Raw genomic sequence first — 19,990 nt, forward strand, 5'->3', positions numbered from 1 at the left:
AGAAAAATACATAATTTCGACCCCCCTGCAGAGTTGCCGCACAGCAAAAGGCAGCATGCAATTTGCTTCATCGATCACATGGCTAGAGCAAACACTAGCCGCAGCTGGATACCAAAGCGGCACCTGCCACCGGTTCAAATTTATGTATGGCACATGAAGTAGGAGTGAGGGTACAGATGCGCCTGCGAGGGAGAAAAGAACGTGCGTGCGCTGTTAGGAGGCACAGAACAGCTTTGCCGTGCTTTCCCATGTCTCGCAACATTGTGATCGCGACAGTACATGGGTGACCTTTCAGCTTGACAAGCAGACCTGCTCAAAGTGCAGGGTCACGCATGAAACTCTGAAAGAAGATACTGAAGTGCTGCAACATTGAAGCGGCCTTTTGTCTGCAGGCTCTGCACTCAAGGTGTACCTGCGCTTGAGACCATGTGTGGGCAGCACGCCGTTCACAAAGCCGGCTTTTGAACCCCACAGTGAGACAACTGTGGCATCAACAACGGCCACTCTGGAGCACCAGCAGCAGAAATGCTTCAACTTCACCAAGGTGGGTTCATTGGCTGGTGGGTTGAGCACTGAGCAGGTGGACTTGTGCGGGGGGGGGCAGCTTCTTCACCTGCCTGAGCGACGAGAATGACTGGCCGAGGCTATGGTAGCTGCGGGACATCTGCAAGAATCTAACCAATAGCCACATCTTAACCGGCATATGCAGGAGCATTAGATGGGGGAGGGTGCAAACATGAAAAAGTCCACAGAAAGGGCTCTCAAACTTTCATGTGCAATTGCGAGTTCTCTGCTGCATGTAGGAGTGTATTATTTGGCTCAGGTGTTCATGGAAACAGTGTATGTAGCGATTGAGTGGCTTGATATACTCTCCACAGAATTACATGATTGCACTTCAGTCTGTTTAAAAGCGGAGATGCGAAAGCCTTTCCATTTCCTCTTTTTCTACTTGCAATTTGATTTTTGTTTTATTTTTCTTTATTTATGATGATAGTGTTGATTATCATTATCTATCTCTGGCACTGTCAGGAGCTGTCACTACCACTATCTATCTCTAGCACTGTCACCATCAGTGGCTATCATCACTGTCTGCCACTATTTTTTACTATCTATTTACTAACTGCCCCTACTATCATTACATATATGTTGTTTATCAACTGTTGCTTAATCAACTTTTACATTTTATTTTAATTACCATACAACTTTTGATTGAGAGTTCGTGCAGGCAGTCTTGTGGACAACTTCCATCTACAGCTTCAGTCTACAATTTCCGTCCACGTCATTCATGAGCCAAGAAAGGCTTATGCCTTAAAGGGGTCGTGAAACACATTTTCATTGCATTCTTTTGCCTGTTGGTTGATAGTGAGTTATAGTTATGCTATTAGCATCGGTCGTACCATGTATATATTCCGGTTTTCGTATTTTAATTAGCTTGCAAAGACAAATTCATGGCGGTGATGGTGTCACCATACTAGTGATTTTTAGCAGTGGACGTGACATCATCAGATGGGAGCTTGATGATTGGACAGACAGTAAATATACTGCAAATTGTGTTAGTAAATGGAGATATGTTTCGTCACGTTTCTTGGTTTTATATTAGAACAACAAAACCAACAAGTTTACCTTGCATAAAGGCACTGCAGAGCAAACAGAACAAAAAAACTCCACCAGAGGCTCTGGCTATTGTTTTGCATCCAGGGTGCCTATTTGCATCAAAGGACTTGGAACCTCTTTGTACGCAGCATTTACGGCTGCTCTCTGAGAACAGCTTGATTGAATACGATCGAGCCATTCCATTCTGCAAGCGTTAATTTCGGTCCGAAGGAAGGACACAAAGAAAAAAAGCCATTCGTTTAACATTTACCAGTGCACACCGTCAGCTTGTGGAGGATCACCGAATGCCGGTGTCAGATGGTGTCACGTTCCCATCAACAGCGTGCAGTGGCAGGGCACGGTAAGCGGTGGGAATAGCGGTATACGCTATGCTAAAAAAGTCTCGCTCTCGAGTTCGGATAAGTTGGGGAAGGCCATTGATCAGTGTTTTCTTCTGTGCCGTCGATGTGATGATGAAGCATAGCTGGGCCAGTTGGGCGTCTGCATGGTTGTTGTATCCATAAAAACGACGCTGCCGGCCTTGGCAAGAATGAGTTACGGAGCAGTTCAGCTTCAACTCCCCTGATAGTATGCACGCAGAAATGTACTGACAGAAACAGGCGAAATAGTCATTTCTACTGTTTTCATCTCAAAAGCAAGCAACCATTGCCCAGTCTTTCAATGAATAAATGTGAATTTGAGTCATTCAATAATTCGAACTTTTTTCTAGTCCTTTAAAGTTCAAATTAACGAGCTTTTACTACTGCTGATTGCGCACCAGACTGCGTAGTTGGCAGTGTGATACATCTTCAGCACAGCGTACCTGGACGGCAGGTGAATTCCCTTTCAGGGTCCTACTTCTGACAGTTGCAGCCTGCAACCAGTGCGAGGGTTTCATCGCCCACAATGCCTTTTCTATGAGTACATCCCACACAATGTTTAAGCTTTAAAATGCCAATTCCACGTTTTGCCTTGCGCATTTTTTTTCTTGCTCAGCAATGTGCACTTCAGGGACGGTCGATGCATAGTTAGATGGCAGGAGAGTCCACTTGTATAAAAACTAGTGTGCTGAGGAAAACTTGAAAAGGTTGCAAGCCGAATCCAGCCTGCACACTAAAGTACTAATTGTGACTTTTGAATGAGTATTGCTTCTTGCCCCCACTGTAATGCACACAAATAGTCAACAGCCTTTTGGAAACAAGCAATCTCAATTCAGGGAAGTTGTGTGCAAGTTTATGCACAGAATGGTCATGCATTACTGGGCCACTGGCATCTCTCCACCAAGATCTCGGCAGACATGGTGCAGTGTTAATATTGCCTCTAGCCTAACTTTTGCACGGGCCTAAACAAATTGAAGCCAGACCATCCTGCTAACCGCCAATGTGCATCTGTACCCACTCGGCTGACAGTGGCTGAAATGAGACTTTCAGCTGTAGAGCTGTACATGGTTTGCATGTGACGTCACGTCCGGCAGCGCGCGCTGCGGCGGACATGTTGGTGCAGTCTGTGCGGAGTCGGTGGAGTGCGTATCGCACGCGTTTCCTCGCTAGTGGTAACACGTGCAATTTTGTTGCCTTTTGTGTGGCATGCCGCCGCTTCTCAGTAAGCAGCCTTTAGACGCTACCTATCGCTTAGATCTTACGGGGTCGGAACGGGTTCGGTATGTGGAAAAAGTGCGTCTCTGCGATAATATCGACCCGTTCATGCTGCGGCCGGGAACGGACACAAGCGATGTCGACATATTTCCAGAGATTTGTTACGGTGACATCGTCAATTACCTTGTTTTTTCTGCAAGCTTTCTGACCTTTGAAGAAATGAAGGCGTTTAAGTCTACCGAGGCGCATAATTATTTCACTAGCGGCTGGGTGAAGGGACTGTTGGCAAAACAGCTGCAAGGGGACAAGGTGCTTCTACTTAGAGAGGTAAGCCGCAGGGCATTGATCTTTGTAAGGATTAGAGTAAAGAAATAACGGTTATTAAATCCACAAGTGACTGAGTGTAAGCAATCACTCAGTAAAGTTTTAAAAAGAACTGTTTACAAACTGTCAGGCTAGTGATTCATTTCTTCATATGTACTGAACCTGGACGACTTCAGATTAAATCACGAGTTATTCTATTTTTATGGGCATATGAAAGGAACCGTTGCTGGTTTATCTTAGTTTGGAAACCCAACAAGTTATTGCGCAAAAAAGAAACGGTCATGCGTGGAGAGATTGTTATCGCTCGCTACAGAATTGTCGACCAACAATTTAGGTCTCGCCTGTCGCGTCGCGCACTATGGCCCGCATTAAGTGATCAAGCTCATCGCTGTTGCCGTTTTCGACGGCCCGGTAGCGCGGCAAGATCGACAGTGACGTGTGCCTTCGCAGAGATGTGCCCAATGTTAATTTGGATTCGTAGCCTCCATTGTTCCCGACTCCTCAGCCTGACACTCCGCTTGAGCCGCGCGTTTCTGGGTCTGTCGTCTTGCCGCGCGAGCGTGGCGACCGGGATCACCATGTTTTGCGCTGTAGCCGAGCAAAAGCGTAGGGGCCCAGTCCGGGTCCGTCTCCTCCCACAGTTTTGATGGTCTGCCTACAAAATGCAAGAAAAATTTGTTTAAAATGAGATTTTCTGCTATGCTTGTACGTCATGCACCTAAATAAACACTGTGCATATGCAACGGACTTACCTTTTACGAAGTGGGCGCCGCAAACACGTATGCCCGTCCTTTCGGTGTTGAGATCGGCACGTTTTATACGAGCCAGCCACACCTCCCGTCGCTTCGCGCTTAAAGCTTTCGTACGGTCACCTTGATGCTCGATGACCTTTGGAAGACGAAAAAAGTTTGTGTTTGTTGATTTCGCCCAACAAGTGCGGTTGGAGCATCCAACAACAGCGCAGATAACCATCGCAACGCCGTCGAAGTACACCGTACGCGCGAATTGCATCAAGTGCACCACGGCCGCTGCGACTGCACCAACATGGCGGAACAGTATCCCAGGGTTCCCAGCTACGACGTCAGTGCAAGCCATCTATAGACAGCTTGGTGCATTCGTGCAATGCGACAAATTGAAAGAATCCTATAGCTTGGAGCATGATGGCCTGAGTTCCTATGTGTCATAAAACTTAACACAACCCATAATCCGAAGGAAGAAAGAATCGACCAGGCACTTTTGCACAATAAAGTATGCAAAAAAGAAAAGGAGGGCGGTTACCGAGTCTCTTGCACTTTTGCGCTGTCTCTTGCTAGAGTGCCTTTCACAACGGGCGCGGGGCAGTTTAGTTATTTGGGTGGGTTCTCGACATGCGTATTGCTACGAGCAATTCGAAGCAGTACCTGCAGAGGAAGACACGTAAAACTGCGGCGGTGCCCAAGTGGTCCAAGCGCGCGAGCGAGAGAGAACCATCTTCTTTTTCTACGAATGACACAACTACTTACTTACAAAAGAAGCCAAACCTGTTTGTGAAAGATGCGGGGACGAGCTCGCACTAAACCGTATCTTATTTACATGTTCAAACCTTGAAAAACTAAGAAAGAAGTACTTTAGTAAGTTTTATAATCAATGCATTCCATTTCACCCAGCACTACTCTTGAGTGATGATACAATTGTTGACATTTCTTATGTTTTTAACTTTTTACGAAAGGTTGGTTGTCTTAATGAACTGCGAATGCCTCACTTTTCTTTGATACACCTCAGCCACTTTCTCATTCCTGAGAAGAATGCTGAGGTGTGTATTTCATTGCTTGGGGGCCTCGACATCCTTCCTCTGCAAAGGATGGCCGCTGAGGTTACCTGACCTTTTTTAAAGCTTTTACCATTGGCCATTTCGAAAAATTCTGCCTGCCTTTTACCTTCACTAGTTGGTATGAAATAACATTTTAGGCCCTTTACACCACCGTTTCATTTGTGTCATAAAAAATCTGGCACAGGACTATTTTCTATACCTGGCGTTTGGCGCATGATGGCCTTAGCAGCCTATGTGCCATAAAACCCATCCCAACACAACAACTTTTTCTACGAATGAAGGTGCTTCTACTTCTACAGTGGCACATATCACTGCCCCCTCATCTGCAGCATCGCCGCGATGCGGCTAGGAGGGAAATGCCCGCGAAAACACAGCTGCAGTGAACCGCTGTTCAGTCAGGTAGTCTGTCGTGGTAAGGCTTCATGCGAACAATGTGCACGACTTCAGTACGATGCGACCGGTGCAATGAGCAAGTCGCTTGTGCTGGAGCAACTGTATACATCACATCACTGATGCGGCGCACTACTTCTTAAGGGCTGAAGTATCTGCGCAGCAACTTTTCAGAAAGGCCGCGGCGACGAACAGGTGTCCAAACCCACACCAAGTCGCCAGGCGCGTAACTGACGAAGCGGCATCAGAGGTTGTACCTAGCGGCGTCAGTCTCCTGTTGACAATTAATATGCAGGCGTGCCAATTGCCGTGCTTCCTCAGCACGCTGAACGAAGGTGTCTGCGTCGAGGTCAGCGTCAGTCTCAGTAGGAGTCAACGGGCAACATACTGAAAGGGGGTCAGTCGGGTTGTCTCCTGCAGGGTGGTGTTATACGCAAATGTTACGTATGGCAGAATGGTGTCCCAAGTTCGATGCTCGACGTCAACATACATAGAAAGCATGTCGGCTAGTGTGCGGTTGAGTCGCTCTACCAACCTGTTTGTCTGTGGGTGATAGGCCGTAGCATGTCGATGTCTAATGTGCGTCAGAGTCATCACGGACTGGGTTAACCGGGCAGTAAAAGCAGTGCTCCATGATGCAGGGCAATGTTGTGGACGAAAAACTGCGCCACTTCAGCAGCAGTGCTTTTGACAAGGGACGTGGTCTCAGTGTACCATGTCAGGTAGTCGGTGGCAATGACGATCCAATGCTTTCCAGACAAAGACTTCGGAAAAGGGCCAAGGAGGTCCATGCCCACTTGGTGAAAAGGTGTCTTCGGTGGACCGACGGGGTGAAGAAATCCGTCTGGTTTCAATGGAGGAGACTTCTGACGTTGGCAGCCACGGCATGTTTTTACGTAGGCCCGCACCGATGGGAGTAACCTGGGCCAATAATACTTTTGTTTAATCCGCGCGAGTGTACGACTTACTCCGAGATGGCCGGCGGAGGGTGCATCATGACAGGAACTTAAAATCTCTGGCCGCAACTGCGATGGTAAGGCAAGCAGGAACGCTTCTTTGTTGCTGTTGCTGGCAAAGTTGCGCTTCTAGAGAACACCAGATTGTATAGTGAAGGTGTGGAGCCTATGACGAAACACATGTGGGATGCGAGCGTCGACGCCTTCGAGGGAATCGATGAGCGGCTCAAACTCAGTCCGCCCGCTGAAGCTGCGCCATTTGGGTGGTACTAACAGCGCCCAGGAAAGGAAAATCATCGGTGATTCTTCGGGACCGATTGTGATAGGCGCGCACGACAAACAGTCCGCATCCTGATGCTTACCACCCGACTTGTAGACGACTGTTAAGTCATATTCTTGCAAGCGTAAGCTCCATCTAGGCATTCGTCCTGAGGGGTCTCTGAGGCTCGCCAGCCAGCATAAGGAGTGGTGGTCGCTTACCACACGGAAGGGTGCAGTCTGAACTTGCTGATGGCCCATATCACTGCAAGGCACCCTTTCTCTGTCGTAGAATAATTGGTCTCAGAGTGCGTAAGTGTTCGGCTCCGTCTTGCCACTGGATCAGTACCGCACCGAGGCCAACATTGCAGGCATCAGTGTAGATGTCCGTGGCAGCGTGTTCATCGAAATGGGCGAGTATTGGAGTACATTGTAGACTGCTTTTGAGCTTGACAAATGCAGCCTCTTGGTCGCTTCCCCACATGGAGGGCGTATCGTCGCGAGTCAGAGTTTAATGGTATGGTTCGGTGACTCGCGAGAAATTTTCAACAAAGCGCCGATAATACGAGCACAGACCCAAAAAGCGGCGAACAGCCTTCTTGTCAATTGGGTGTGGAAAACCTGAGATGGCAGCGGTCTTGCCAGGGCCCGGGCGAACACCTTGTGTGCTGACAATGTAACCAAGAAAGCGAAGTTCCTCAAAGCCAAAATTGCATTTCTCAGCTTTGATGGTAAGTTGTGCGGATTTGAGTGCTTGTAGCACAATGCGCAACCGCTCCAAGTGTTGGTAAAACGTGGTCGAAAATATAACGACATCGTCCAGGTACACCAGGCAGGTCTGCCACTTCAAGCCGGAGAGAACGGTGCCCATCATGCGTTGGAACGTGGCCGGTGCTGAGCACAGACCAAATGGGAGCACCTTAAACTCGTAGAGACCTCCGGGCATCACGAAAGCAGAATTCTCCCGGTTTCTCTCGTCCACTTCGACTTGCCAGTACCCTGGCCAGAACCTGCGTTACACCAGTGTTACCTCCTTCAGCTTCGCCTTGCTGTCTGTTTCTAGCAGGTGTCCTGTACTCAAAGCGCAGAGAAGGAAACATCTATTTGGGATAGAGGAAATTCTATTTTCATTGCTGTCTGTATTAATGCGACAAAAATACAAGGCCCCAATGGGCTTGGTGCATTTTTGCCCTGTCCGTTGTCTGGGCAGCAAGTTTCCTTATTAAAGAGGTGTAATTGTATTAAAAAGTTTGGTGCCCAGAAAAAACTATCCACATTAACGAGGGTCGTGACAACGAGGCATGACTGTACTTAGTGCAAGTACTTGTAGGGCATGTGCAATGCTGCCAGTTTCGTTTGGGTGCCCAAGAAGACCTTTTTTTAATTTACCAGTCATTTTCAGTGACAGCTGAGGTGGCTCGAAATTACGATGTCATTTGGGGTGTTTCATAATTTGAGTAGGCTTGTCTTTTGCGCGTATGGACCAGTTCGTGATTGGCATTCTAGCCGGCCAGCCAGTGTGGTGCTTAGTCATGTCATACATTATGTTGCTGCACCTGACAAATCAGTGTCGTGTTGCTGTAACTCTAAGCGAACCAACCGGCATAACACATTCCACACGTGTTACGCCGACACGAAAACTGAAAGTATCCTAATAGCTGTAGCTGTAAATGTGTACATGGGGTCTTTTTCGGGGATGGAAGATTTTGTACAGTTGGGTCGTCTTGCCTTTTAGGCCGACCACTGCTACATGTTTGCACAGCTTTGATGCAGCAGTCTTTTGCAATGCTTGCAAGCAGGCAACAGTACACATAGCACTCTGCGTTTGTTGTGCCACCTCCTTATTGCAGGGATGAGTGTTGGTTGTACAGTCATAACACTTAATGCGGCAGTCGGACGCAGTATTGGCAGTAGCTGTGTGCCTCAAGGTGTGTCACTCTGCGTGCACAGGTGTTCCCAGAGGGCAGCAGCCAGGAGCAGCTGTTCCAGGGGGTGGTGGAGGAGCTCCTGGACGCATTCATTGAGGGTAAAAATGTGCTGCTCTTTGCGTACGGTCCCACGGCCGGTGGGAAGACTCACACCATGCAGGGGCCATGCACTGACCCTGGCATCGTGCCCCGCACCTTGCATCGCCTCTTCCATTTGCTCGGCACCCAGGTACTCCCCTCTTCCCTCTCAGCAGCCCAAGATTTTGCTCTGCACTCACAGACCTTTTTTAAGTTTTTTTTTATTTATCCATTCTGTTGTTGCTGTTATATTGTCTGCTGCCAACGACAACAGACTTGAATGTTTATGGTTGTCCTTTTTCTTTCATATTTGTTATATTGGCGTGCTAAAAACTGATCTTGGGTGACCCTTCTGGCCTTTACAAGTATACACAATGTTGATGATGACTCTGTACAACCTCTTTCTACTGTGCAGATATGCCAGGGGGCACCCGTGCGGCCAGACTGCTTTGACGAAGTGGTTCAGCTGAATACCACAGAAGAGGCTGCCGTTTTGCAGCTCAAGAACCAGCTGCTCGGCGAGAAGGGTGCCCGCAGTGCAGCGGACTTCAGCACTTTCCACCTGCCTCGCAATGGCAGCGATGCTTCACTCTTCCTGTCGCGCTCCAGCACAGGCAGCCATGACTCCGCTGGGCAGGTGCGTTACGAATCGGCACCAAAGGCGTGCAGTGCCAATGGTGCGTGTCATGGTGGCTCATGGTGGTGTCACGAAGAGAGCAACTTCGTTCCCCGGTGCCTCAAGCAATTTGGCCACCTCTGCTATCTCTGGCACTGCTTACGTGCACAGGAATGAATCATTTTTAGCCGTGAGTTCTCCTTCAGTCACCGGGGTGTGCTGAAGTATTTCAAACCAACACTAACTGAAGTTTCCTGCCCCTGCCGAAGTCGTGCTTTAAGCAAACTGCATTCTTGTTTTGTTTTTACCGGCAACACCCAGTTAAGGGATGTGAAAAGGTGTAGGTAGACGTTGTTGAAGGCGGGGATCGGGGTCGCTTCTCGACACCTCTGTCAAGATGACGCCCGCTCTGACCAGGACAGGAGTGCCGCTTAGTGACAGGGTTCGTTGGGGAGAAAGAAGACTTGGTTTATTTTACATATTTACAAGCATTTGAGTTCAGAAGTGAGCTGCTTCAACTGCATCTGCCGTCCAGTTTTATACACTTCGTCTTCCCTAAATTCCTCATGTTGGGGACGCCCTCGTCGTGGTAGGAGTGGCCGAAAACTTTCACACACACGCACAGACGGACACCTCCACACAGGTGGACACGCCCCTGGCATAAGTTGAGCCTGATAGAGAGGGGGATGCGGTCAGGACTTCCACTGGGCTGGTAGGTGACGTCAGCTGGTCGGCCAACTCTCCCACTGTCGGCGAACCCTATTCCTTCGAAGAAGCCGGGGCGCAAAGCCGGAGCACCCTGTCGGGAGATAATCCAAAGTGGTTCTGCCATTAGCGGGGCCGATGGCTGCTGTGGACGAGCGGCACCGAAGACCGCCGAAAAGGTTGATTTCCACGCTTGAGCTCTTGCTCGTACGGATCCCGGGAAGCCAGGAGTAGTTGGGCCGTTAGAGACACGGGGAAAGATCTGAAGACGGCCGAAACCATTTGCTGGCGGCGGCGTTGTCGGCGACTCCTTAAGGGGATTTTCTCTGAACCTTGCTCCCCGCTAGTCCCACGCGAAGCACGGTAATGGCCCCACGCAGACACCTGTTGAGAGATGCTGTCTTGGTGGCAAACCTCGAGACCCGCTGGCACCAATCCTAATAACGTCATGCACGGGACCATCCACAGAGGAGGCTGAGGAGAGCCGGCCGTTATGCGATTGTGGAGGTCAGTGAGGGGCATCGTGTGCACAGTGCAGCACATGGCTGACTGTCCAAGAGTTAAAAATGGTTGGAGGAGGGGAAGCATGAATTCACAAAGAAAAACATGCACCGGCATCTGCTATGTTGACTTGGAATTATGCTTTGCAAACTGTCAAGGAATTCTATGCGTTCTCGATTAAACACAGCAGATTACACGCACATTCCATGTAGTAATGAGTCATGTTAGCCCTTACCAGTACTACATCCATTTGGAATTGGAGTGAGCATTCTTCACTTGCATCAGTGTAAAGGCCGTGAGCACTTTAAGGGGGAAGAGGGTCTTAGAAAAAAATTTATTTAGGGGGGCATTGGTCTAAAAATGACATTTGTGGAATATACAGCTGTTATTTTTTTTAGAGATGTTTATTGCCTCGGGGCATAAAAGGATATGTAATGAGGGATGACAAGGATGCTTAAATGAAAAAAAAAAGGTTCGCTGATCTCTCCAACTCTAGCAATTTATTTCTTCAGAAAATCATTATTTTGACCATAATATTAAATTCAGATCATGGTATGGGCTAAATTTGTGCAGGAGCAGGCAATTTCACACCATGAAAATTTTGTACTCCTGGCTGTTAATGAAGTCACAATTATGAAATCTTCTGGGAACACGTATTTTTACGTGCTGATTTCAGATATGTCATTTAATTTTATGTAGGTACTATTCCTTGTGCACTTAAGCAATGTGTTATGCAACTTCTTGCCGAGAGCGTTAAAGAAAATTTGCTGCATGGAATATTCTAAATTGCATGTTGTTGGTTTCTCTTGACGTCAAGCTATACAATAAAGGTAAAATTGTCATCCTGCCTATCATAACGTTGAGTTACAGGATTTTGAAGTTGTCACTTCAGAAACAGGAATACAAACTTTTCTTCCAGTTTGTGAAGTGGCAACTTGAAAACCCTGTAACTCAACTTCTATGATAGGCAGGGTAATAATTTTACTCTTGTTGAATAGCTTAATTTTTTTTCTAAGACCAGATTCCCTCTTAAAGCAGGCATTGAGCATGCATATTCTATTAATTTCAGAATTGCTCTTGATAAATGCAAACGCCCTTGCAAGAATTTTTCAGAAGTGTGCTGCTAACCATTGGGCCTCTTCAATTATCTGCCTGCGGGCTGACAGAGCGCGTAGCCAAGCGCTCGATTTTCTCGTGTTGCTCCGCGCACTTCCAGTGGCTGCCCAGAACGAGTTCATTTTTCTCTGCCTTGGCGGTTTCAAGCTACCAGCGGGCAGCCAGACTTGCCAGGACTATTTTGTGCTGGCAGAGCTTGGGCAACTAGCAGATGACGAAGAGGTGGTATGGTAGCAAATGTAGAGATTATGCGTGCATTCCTTGCCAGCAGCAAAAGCTCGCGGCTGACAGACTGCAGTTGAACAGAATGTTTCCACATTCTTTTCTGATTACAGCCCACAGGAAGCAGTTCAGGCGTAGAAATCGCAATGACTGCAGCAATGTCAATCACCACGCAGGGTCGAGTGTCAGCCGTTATACCAGTCATACTTACTATGTAGTAAACAAACACGCGATAATCCGAGAGTGTGGCGTGTTGTTTGATGAGCAACACACGGGCAGTTTTTCCCTCCGATGTGGTGTCGACTGACTGACATTGGATTGTGATTGCTCATCGCATGCTTTTGAGGATTTCATGAAGCTTACACAGCATACTGTGCACCGAAGAAGGCACACGCTCATGTTGTTGTCGCCGATGTACTACACAGGTTGCGAGCGCAATCAGCTGTTTTCTGCAGTCTGCGGTAGCCCTCAATAACTTCAGGTCGCTGTTTTCGATCTCAAGCGCGCATAGCAATGAGATGCAGCAGAACCCAAAGCTGCGGAGAGCGTTTGCCCTCCGTGATTCATGGAGAGGCTTACCGTGAGCTGGTTCTGGTGGCCGCCAGCCCATGTGACCATGATGCGCTTTCTTGTCTGGGGAGAACTTTCTGGCAGCCAGCGGGCTGCCCGAGCACGGTAAATCGAAGAGGCCCACTGAGAATGCCAAAGCCTATGCCAAAGCCAAAGAAGTTTAGTGCAGGCCTTCTGTTCAATTTGTGAAAATGTATCTTAGGGTGCTCAACATTCCCGCTACACATCTTATTGCATGCTCGTCTTATTGCTGGTTTACCAATTCTGCCTATATGCTTTTGCATGCCCAGACATTTCGAGCACTTCTGTCAAGTTCAACCAGTTTAAGAGGACCAATGAACCACTTTTCACAGTTGACTGTAGATCTGTTTGTTCAGCAGCAGCAGTCAAGTGGAGTAGTTGACTGTAGTGATTTTTTGTTTTCATTCCTTGAAGTGGAGTTGGTGTGTAATTTGGAAAGGGTTACTCGTCATATATCTGCCATATCTGGTGCAGAATGTTGACTTCATTGTTCACTGTATCCTCAATAGGTTCTGCTGTGGCTGTCCTTGTACGAAATCTACAATGAGGGAATCTATGACCTGCTGCTCCCTTCAGTGGAGGCACCCACAAAAAAAGGTGCCAAAGGCACCTGCCGCACCCTGCTGAAGCTTGGGGAGGACCATGCAAAGCGCTTCTTCATCCGTGGGCTCATTGAAGTACCCATTCACACTGCTGACGAAGCACACCGGCTGCTGTGCCTTGCATACCACAACCGGAGCATTGCCGAGACACGCCTAAACCGCAACTCAAGCCGCAGCCACTGCGTGTTTACCGTGCGGCTGGTGGCCACGGGGGCGGGCAGCCAGGACTGGCACGTCAGCTCGCTCATGCTCTGTGACCTGGCTGGCTCAGAGAACCCATCTAAGTCTGGCACCGACGGGTCGCGGCTTCGCGAAGCTGGCCGGATCAACACCTCCCTCATGGTGCTCAGCCGCTGCCTCGAAGGCCTGCGTCGCAACAAGGACGCTGCCAAGAAGGTGCCTGTGCCCTTCCGTGAGAGCAAGCTCACCAAGGTACAAAACACTGCCAACAGCTACCCAAGGGGGGCTGATCTGTATTTTGCAAGGGTAGCCAAATGGTAGGCATACGGTTATGTTACATAAAAAAAGCTACACAGCTTTCCTTGTTTGGTTGACAGGTCATTCAGGCGAATTTTGCTTTTTTTTTTACTTTTCTCCACCATTCTGAACTTTTTTTTTCCTTGATATTTAAAGTTGTTAATGAGAACTGTAGTTTGTACCTTACCTGCCTCCTTTAGTATAACTTCATGATTATCGAGCTTTTCCACAGAGAATTCATCTTGTCATGTTTTGGCTCTGTATGGTACTGTGTGCGCTACAATAGGGAAACCTTGCTGCTTCCAAGCTTCGTGAGATGTTGGCTTCTAGAACTGAATGCATCCTTGGCACACTTGTTGCTAAAGTGCGAGTGTTACAAGAACTTGTCCGCCAAACTGCTTATTGCTTACTGAAGCAGCGGTCGGCACCCTTTGTTGATGTTGAAAATAGCAGTGAACGCAGCGCTGTATTTGTTGGATGGCTCCAGGGGCTGAAGTCATTGCCTGTGTCCCCGGCAGTAAACAAGCCATGTAGCTGGCCTTTATACAGTGGAACCCCAATTATGTTTCCCCAACTCATGCGACGACCCGCATTTTACAGTGAATTGGCGCCGGCCCGGCGCATCTCCCATAGGAATAATGCATTAAAAGCCTTGATTATATGGCTGAAAAATACACACGCCCCGCTTCGTACGATGGCCAGCGGGAACCATCCCGAATGATACTCTGGCGAAGCACTTTATTGGCAGACGTGATGTCAACAAAGTTGGCTCTAGATTAAATCGGGACGGAGCTGTGCCTGCAGTGATGCGATCGAAAGCATGACTGCTTGTAATGACGGTTCTGCTAACGGCTCAGACTGCGCGCTTGCGACTGCAGCAGCCAGTGCCAGGTGGTTTGCCTGCCTCATTTTTCCGCATGCTTAGCTGACGAAGGCGTTAGAGAAATCATCTGTTCTTTCATACCAGCATGAACTTGTAGAGGCAGTAACAAGACTGCACATTCCATGATCATCGGCAGCTAGTTCAAAAGCGCCTTCCACCGTTGCTTCAGTGCAGAGCACATTAGGCCTAGCAACACCGAGCAAGCCAGGAGTGAATGAAGTGCTGTAACCAGGTGGGTCGCACATCGCTGCTGAAAGTGCCGCCAGCTCATTCGCATCGCATGCAAACAGTGTTTTTTTTTTATTTATGATGCGAATTTCTAGTACAGACACAGCTGCCGTGGTGTGACAACTGCTCTCAAGGAAGCCTGAACAGAAAGACATGTCGCTGGCACATCGTAGGACTGCATACCACAAAACATCTTCGAAGGGTTGGAGCAGCCGTATTTCTGTCGCGTCATCCAAATTATCGGTTTATTGGAGCATGTGACGTCTATTTAACGCGCACCTCATTTAATTAAGCCATCTTTTCGACACAGAAATGCCTGGCAGGGCGCGGTCCCGGAACTAATTCTGTCAGAATGAAAACAGGCGCTTTTATAACGGGGGGGGGGACAGGAACTTTAATGAATTTTTGAAAGCCAGAGTAGCGGACGTGTTTATTACACAAATGCATCATTTGTGCAAGATTTTCGATTATACGACATTCGGACTATACAGCTGTTTCACGCAGTCCCCTGAAAGTCGTATTATCGAGGTTCTACTGTAGTTCACGTGCTAGTAGCTATTGAACCTGCTGACGCATTGTCACAACTCGGGCGTTAAGCACAAGTGTTTGATTGAACTCAGCATTTTATTAAAATATTTGCTGCGTATGCTCAGATTTAATGAGAAGAAGACTGAGGTCTTTATTAGGTTCGCTGGGAGCCTTGAGATCCTTGCCTAGCCAAGGATAACTGTTGAGGTTACCCAAACCACTTTTAACACTTTCGTGACTGCGGGAAAATGGTAATTTTCGTGTAGTCTGGTAATTTTTTTTCCTGCCACAGAAAATGATTCATGTTGAAGTGTATGGTATCAAATTGTAGAAGAAGAAATATCTTTCCAACGGTATTGATTTCAAACAACATATTTATTAATGATAGTAAGAAAAAAATTATCAAAGCAAAAAAATTGCAACAAGAACGAGAAAGATCGATAAAAACATCAATGCTGCTTTGCACAAAAAAAAATATTAAAAAATCGAAATATACATTTTCAACAAAAGAGCCATACGAAATCGGCCTGCAAATATTAGCTCTGTATCTAGAAAAGCTGTTCAGGTACACAGGGACCGCCGCGCAGCATTCCAGAGCGCGATTCCAAGGTCCACTTCCGGTGGCCTTCGTGGACAAAACTCCTCTCTGCGCGGCCGCCGGCAAATGGTCCCGTCCGAACGACGTTTATACCGTGCAGATAAGAACTGTGACCTTTAGAGCACGCCGGAAATCCTTACGACGCGATAACACCGTCCGAGAAGAAAGCAACGCTCACCGGCGGATACCTGTCGATGTTCTGGGGCGGTTTGCCGAACTTTCGTCGTCCGTACTGAAGTCCGACGAATCGATGTCATCTTCCGAGCCTGTGCTGCTACTATCATCCGCGAATTCGAGCCCAGATGCGTCGGAATCCGTTGAAACTCGCTGCTTCCGTGGAGTGGAAGCGCGCGACGTAGATGCCATCTCGGAAACAAGCGCTCGTCACCCTGACTATGCAGGCGCTTTAAAAATCCCCGCGCGGTGGAAAAGAGAAACACAACTCCGAAACTGATAAAATAGTCTCTCTTTAACCTGCTTGATGGCGCTAGCTGTCCATAATGCTCGGAGAGGCGCCAAAATTCAAACTTGTACTATCGACAACATACTGTCGACGGGAATAGGCGCGGTCACGAAAGTGTTAAGCTTCTACTAATAGCCATCGTAATAATAATAATAATAATTGGTTTTGGGGGAAAGGAAATGGCGCAGTATTTGTCTCATATCTTTGGACACCTGAACCGCACTGTAAGAGAAGGGATAAAGGAGGGAGTGAAAGAAGAAAGGAAGAAGAGGTGCCGTAGTGGAGGGCTCCGGAATAATTTCGACCACCTGGGGATCTTTAACGTGCACTGACATCGCAAAGCACACGGGCGCCTTAGCGTTTTTCCTCCATAAAAACGCAGCCGCCGCGGTCGGGTTCGAACCCGGGAACTCCGGATCAGTAGTCGAGCGCCCTAACCACTGAGTCACCGCGGCGGGGATAGCCATCGTAAAATTTGTTTTCTATGTGATCACTAGGTAGCACCGATGTTTTAGGCCCTCTACTCTGCCGATGACTTTTCAGTTCTATAAATTTCGGCAAAAAACTTCTTATATATTTCTTGTACTTGGCGCAGGTGGCCTTAGCTGCCTATGTGCCATAAAACACAACACACTCAAATTCACTACTGCTTTTTTCCTACGCTTGCCAGAGTTCATCTGATAAATAAGCTCTTCGTAACGATGTTTTCATTTTCTCCGGATGCATTCCACAAAATTGGTTTTCCAGGGTATGTGGATTTTTGAGCTGCCTAGAGCTTCATTGTAATTGAATCATTTCATCACTGTTTCTGTGGTTGTCTGCAGGTGATGCAAGCCTACTTTACAACGGGTGGCCAGGTTTCACTTGTGGTGAACATCAGCCCATCAATGGCAATGTTTGAAGAGTCTTTAAATGCGCTCAAGTTCTCTGCCATCGCCTGTCAAGTGGTGCCACTTCAGCTGGAACCACGGCATGAACGCTGTCGGCAGGCCGTCCGTCGACTCACAGAGGTCTGGAGCAACGCCCGTGCAAGTACAGGGGAAGGTGACTCTTTCATGACCGCTGACAGCTCCGCTGGCCCTGCCATCTTGAGCCCTGCCGAGACTGACGAGCTCTTTGACATGGTCACTGCACTGCAGCAGGAGCTTGATAACACCCAGAAAGTGCTCAGGTCCGTGCATGGCTTTGCCTCTACGTTTGTGTCCAATGTTGATTCTGATAATTTGAACTCTCTTGAAGCCTGAATTAACGAAGGTTTATTTCTGGCAATCAAAAGAATCTTTCCAAAATAAATTTACATCCAGCTCTGGGGCTCAGAAATGTGGTAGTGAGGGTCAGTAAAAAGGCATCGCAGACATGACTGCCGCTGCTTAGGTAGTGTTCAGTGGCAGTAATGAGTATTACATTACTTGGATGCATGCACAAGCAGATCTGCCACTGTCATTATCTTGGCAATCTGCTTCAAAGCATTTCAAGAAATGAGCAGTTCCAAGGAGCAAAACATGAATGTCTTAAATGTCTTCAAACGAAAATTACTTTATGAACAGGAGTGAGTAAAGCGTGTTATGTGCCCATTCCATGAGGCAGAGCCAGGCTGCCATGAGAGCCTTGAAGCTTTTAAACTGCGCGATGGCAGTGGCAGGTCTGGCCTGACTTTCTTGGCGATTAAGATAGCAATTCTTACCAAAACCAAGAGTATTTCCGTAGTTATTTTCATGACAGAGGAAGATTTAAAAGAATGTACCAATTTTTATACTATTCTTCGACAGTACACTGTTCTTTTAGCATGGGAACGACAAAAGGTCCGAAGACTGTCGCTGCGGGATCGCATCGAAGCGAGTCAATGTCCTTTGTTTTCCTCACTTGAGGCCAGCCAGCAGGTCTGTTCTGCACTCCAACAGCGCCACAGTGCCGCAGTGGTTATCTCGAGAGAGCCTGTTGTTAATTGATTAACACATAATCTATGCCAACTATGTGCAAATTCTCGAGGTGGACCATTGACATTTCCATTGTAGCAGTCTGATGTGTCTCTTAGTTCTTGCTTGCATGGCAACTGGTCTATTCGCACTGCTTTCTGTGGTAGTGTTAGTCATTCCATACTGTTCCACTTTATGCCCCACCGCTGCCTGCGAGATTGGTCCTCTGAAAGGGAAGCTGAAACGCTTTTTTTGTCAAATCGGGGAGATGCAAGGATTCAAATGCATAAAGCTTGTAGGTTAGGCATACCAAGTTGTTTAGCTCTAGCATGTAAAGTAACGGCATAATTGCCAAGTAAAGTCATAGCACTCTTCAGGCTTCTCAAAGCATCGGAGGACTGTGGAGAAACTGGACAATGACATCATTGCTTGACACATTTCAAATTTCTGCCGCCTTCTTTCACATCCTGTTATACATTGTCTGGTACCGCCAAACAGCGTGCAGCAGTCTTTGCCTTCAGTGGTGCCGGTTTACTTCCTCCGAGCAAACGTTTATGCATCAAAAATGCACTGCTACTGTAGATGCAGTCATCATCGCGTTCCCTACCAGCCCCTATGCGCTGCGGAGAAGGCTTAACGCCGCTGCAGCTTTATTCAGCGATTGTCATTTTTAATGCTAGCATGAGAAGACTTGACATGCCTTGCCTGCAGCTTTCACATATTTCACCCCTTTAAGCTTGTCCAATCCATTCGGTTGACCTTTGAAGATAAGTTGCATCTGCCAGGCACTGGAACTCTGGGCTAATCCTCTAACCTTCCGAAGAGGGAGTTAGCCAGCCAAATTGACTGGTACTGCCAGCTATCACGGATAGGCATGCAAACTATGGGTTTCTACTTCTACTGAGCAAACAAGACTCCTATATTGCCACTATTAAGCCAGCCATCCATCTTGCATGCCAGTCCTTCTGGTGTGCTAGCTGTTCATCGCATTTCAACAGCCGTGGTGTGTCCGTATGTGGGACAGTACATGCAACACAGGGTTCTGATCTTTGTGGTTCAATCACCACGTGGAGTATCATTGCTCAGACACACTGTGTCAGCCAGGCATAGGGTGACCGAAGTTACTTTTAGAAGAAAAGAATGCTTGCATGGCAGCACATGACTTTTTTTTTTTCAAGTTGTAGTCCTGCGATGCGTTCATACGACCTTTGTCAGACGCCTTTCTTTAGCGTAGCTTCGCAGCTACATTTTCCTAGGTGTTTCAGTCTATGTTGTCACTCATCAGAGGTCTTCCTTCTGGCAGTTGTGATGTTACCCACGGATGTCACAGCAGTCTTGCAACCGGTGTAGTGCCATGATGCCCACATAAATGGTCAATTTGCTCTGTCTTCACTGCAGGTGTAATGAGAGGATGCTCAGTGCTAGCAGGGCAGAGGTCGCAGACTACAAGAATCTGGTTGCAGAGATGGAGCGGACACAGCGTGAGCTCTCGCATATTGCAGACAGAGAGATGGCCATTCGCATCCGCAATGCCTGCGAGATCACGCGGCTGGACTTGTACCGCAAGGTAATTGTCCCATGTTTGGCTGCTCTCATCGCTCCTAATTACTAG

The 19,990-nt window shown here is 47.8% G+C and overlaps 2 protein-coding genes across 5 annotated transcripts in view; one reads left to right on the top strand and one right to left on the bottom strand.

The window, feature by feature from the left end:
* The window catches only part of LOC144115943 (uncharacterized), a 457,564-nt gene that overhangs the window by 302,632 nt on the left and 134,942 nt on the right, over positions 1 to 19,990 (bottom strand). The gene's annotated exons all lie outside the window — the stretch shown is intronic.
* LOC144115942 (uncharacterized) overlaps positions 1 to 19,990 on the top strand; it is a 38,763-nt gene that overhangs the window by 2,311 nt on the left and 16,462 nt on the right. For all 4 annotated transcript variants that reach the window (XM_077650573.1, XM_077650574.1, XM_077650575.1 and 1 more), the window contains exons 3-8: positions 393 to 544; positions 8,877 to 9,083; positions 9,348 to 9,569; positions 13,193 to 13,717; positions 17,287 to 17,633; positions 19,777 to 19,945. In XM_077650573.1, the coding sequence (XP_077506699.1) occupies positions 393 to 544; positions 8,877 to 9,083; positions 9,348 to 9,569; positions 13,193 to 13,717; positions 17,287 to 17,633; positions 19,777 to 19,945 (1,622 nt within the window). The remainder of the gene's footprint in view (positions 1 to 392; positions 545 to 8,876; positions 9,084 to 9,347; positions 9,570 to 13,192; positions 13,718 to 17,286; positions 17,634 to 19,776; positions 19,946 to 19,990) is intronic.

Source organism: Amblyomma americanum, chromosome 1 (genome assembly GCF_052857255.1).
Source record: "Amblyomma americanum isolate KBUSLIRL-KWMA chromosome 1, ASM5285725v1, whole genome shotgun sequence".
Lineage (NCBI taxonomy): Eukaryota > Metazoa > Arthropoda > Arachnida > Ixodida > Ixodidae > Amblyomma > Amblyomma americanum.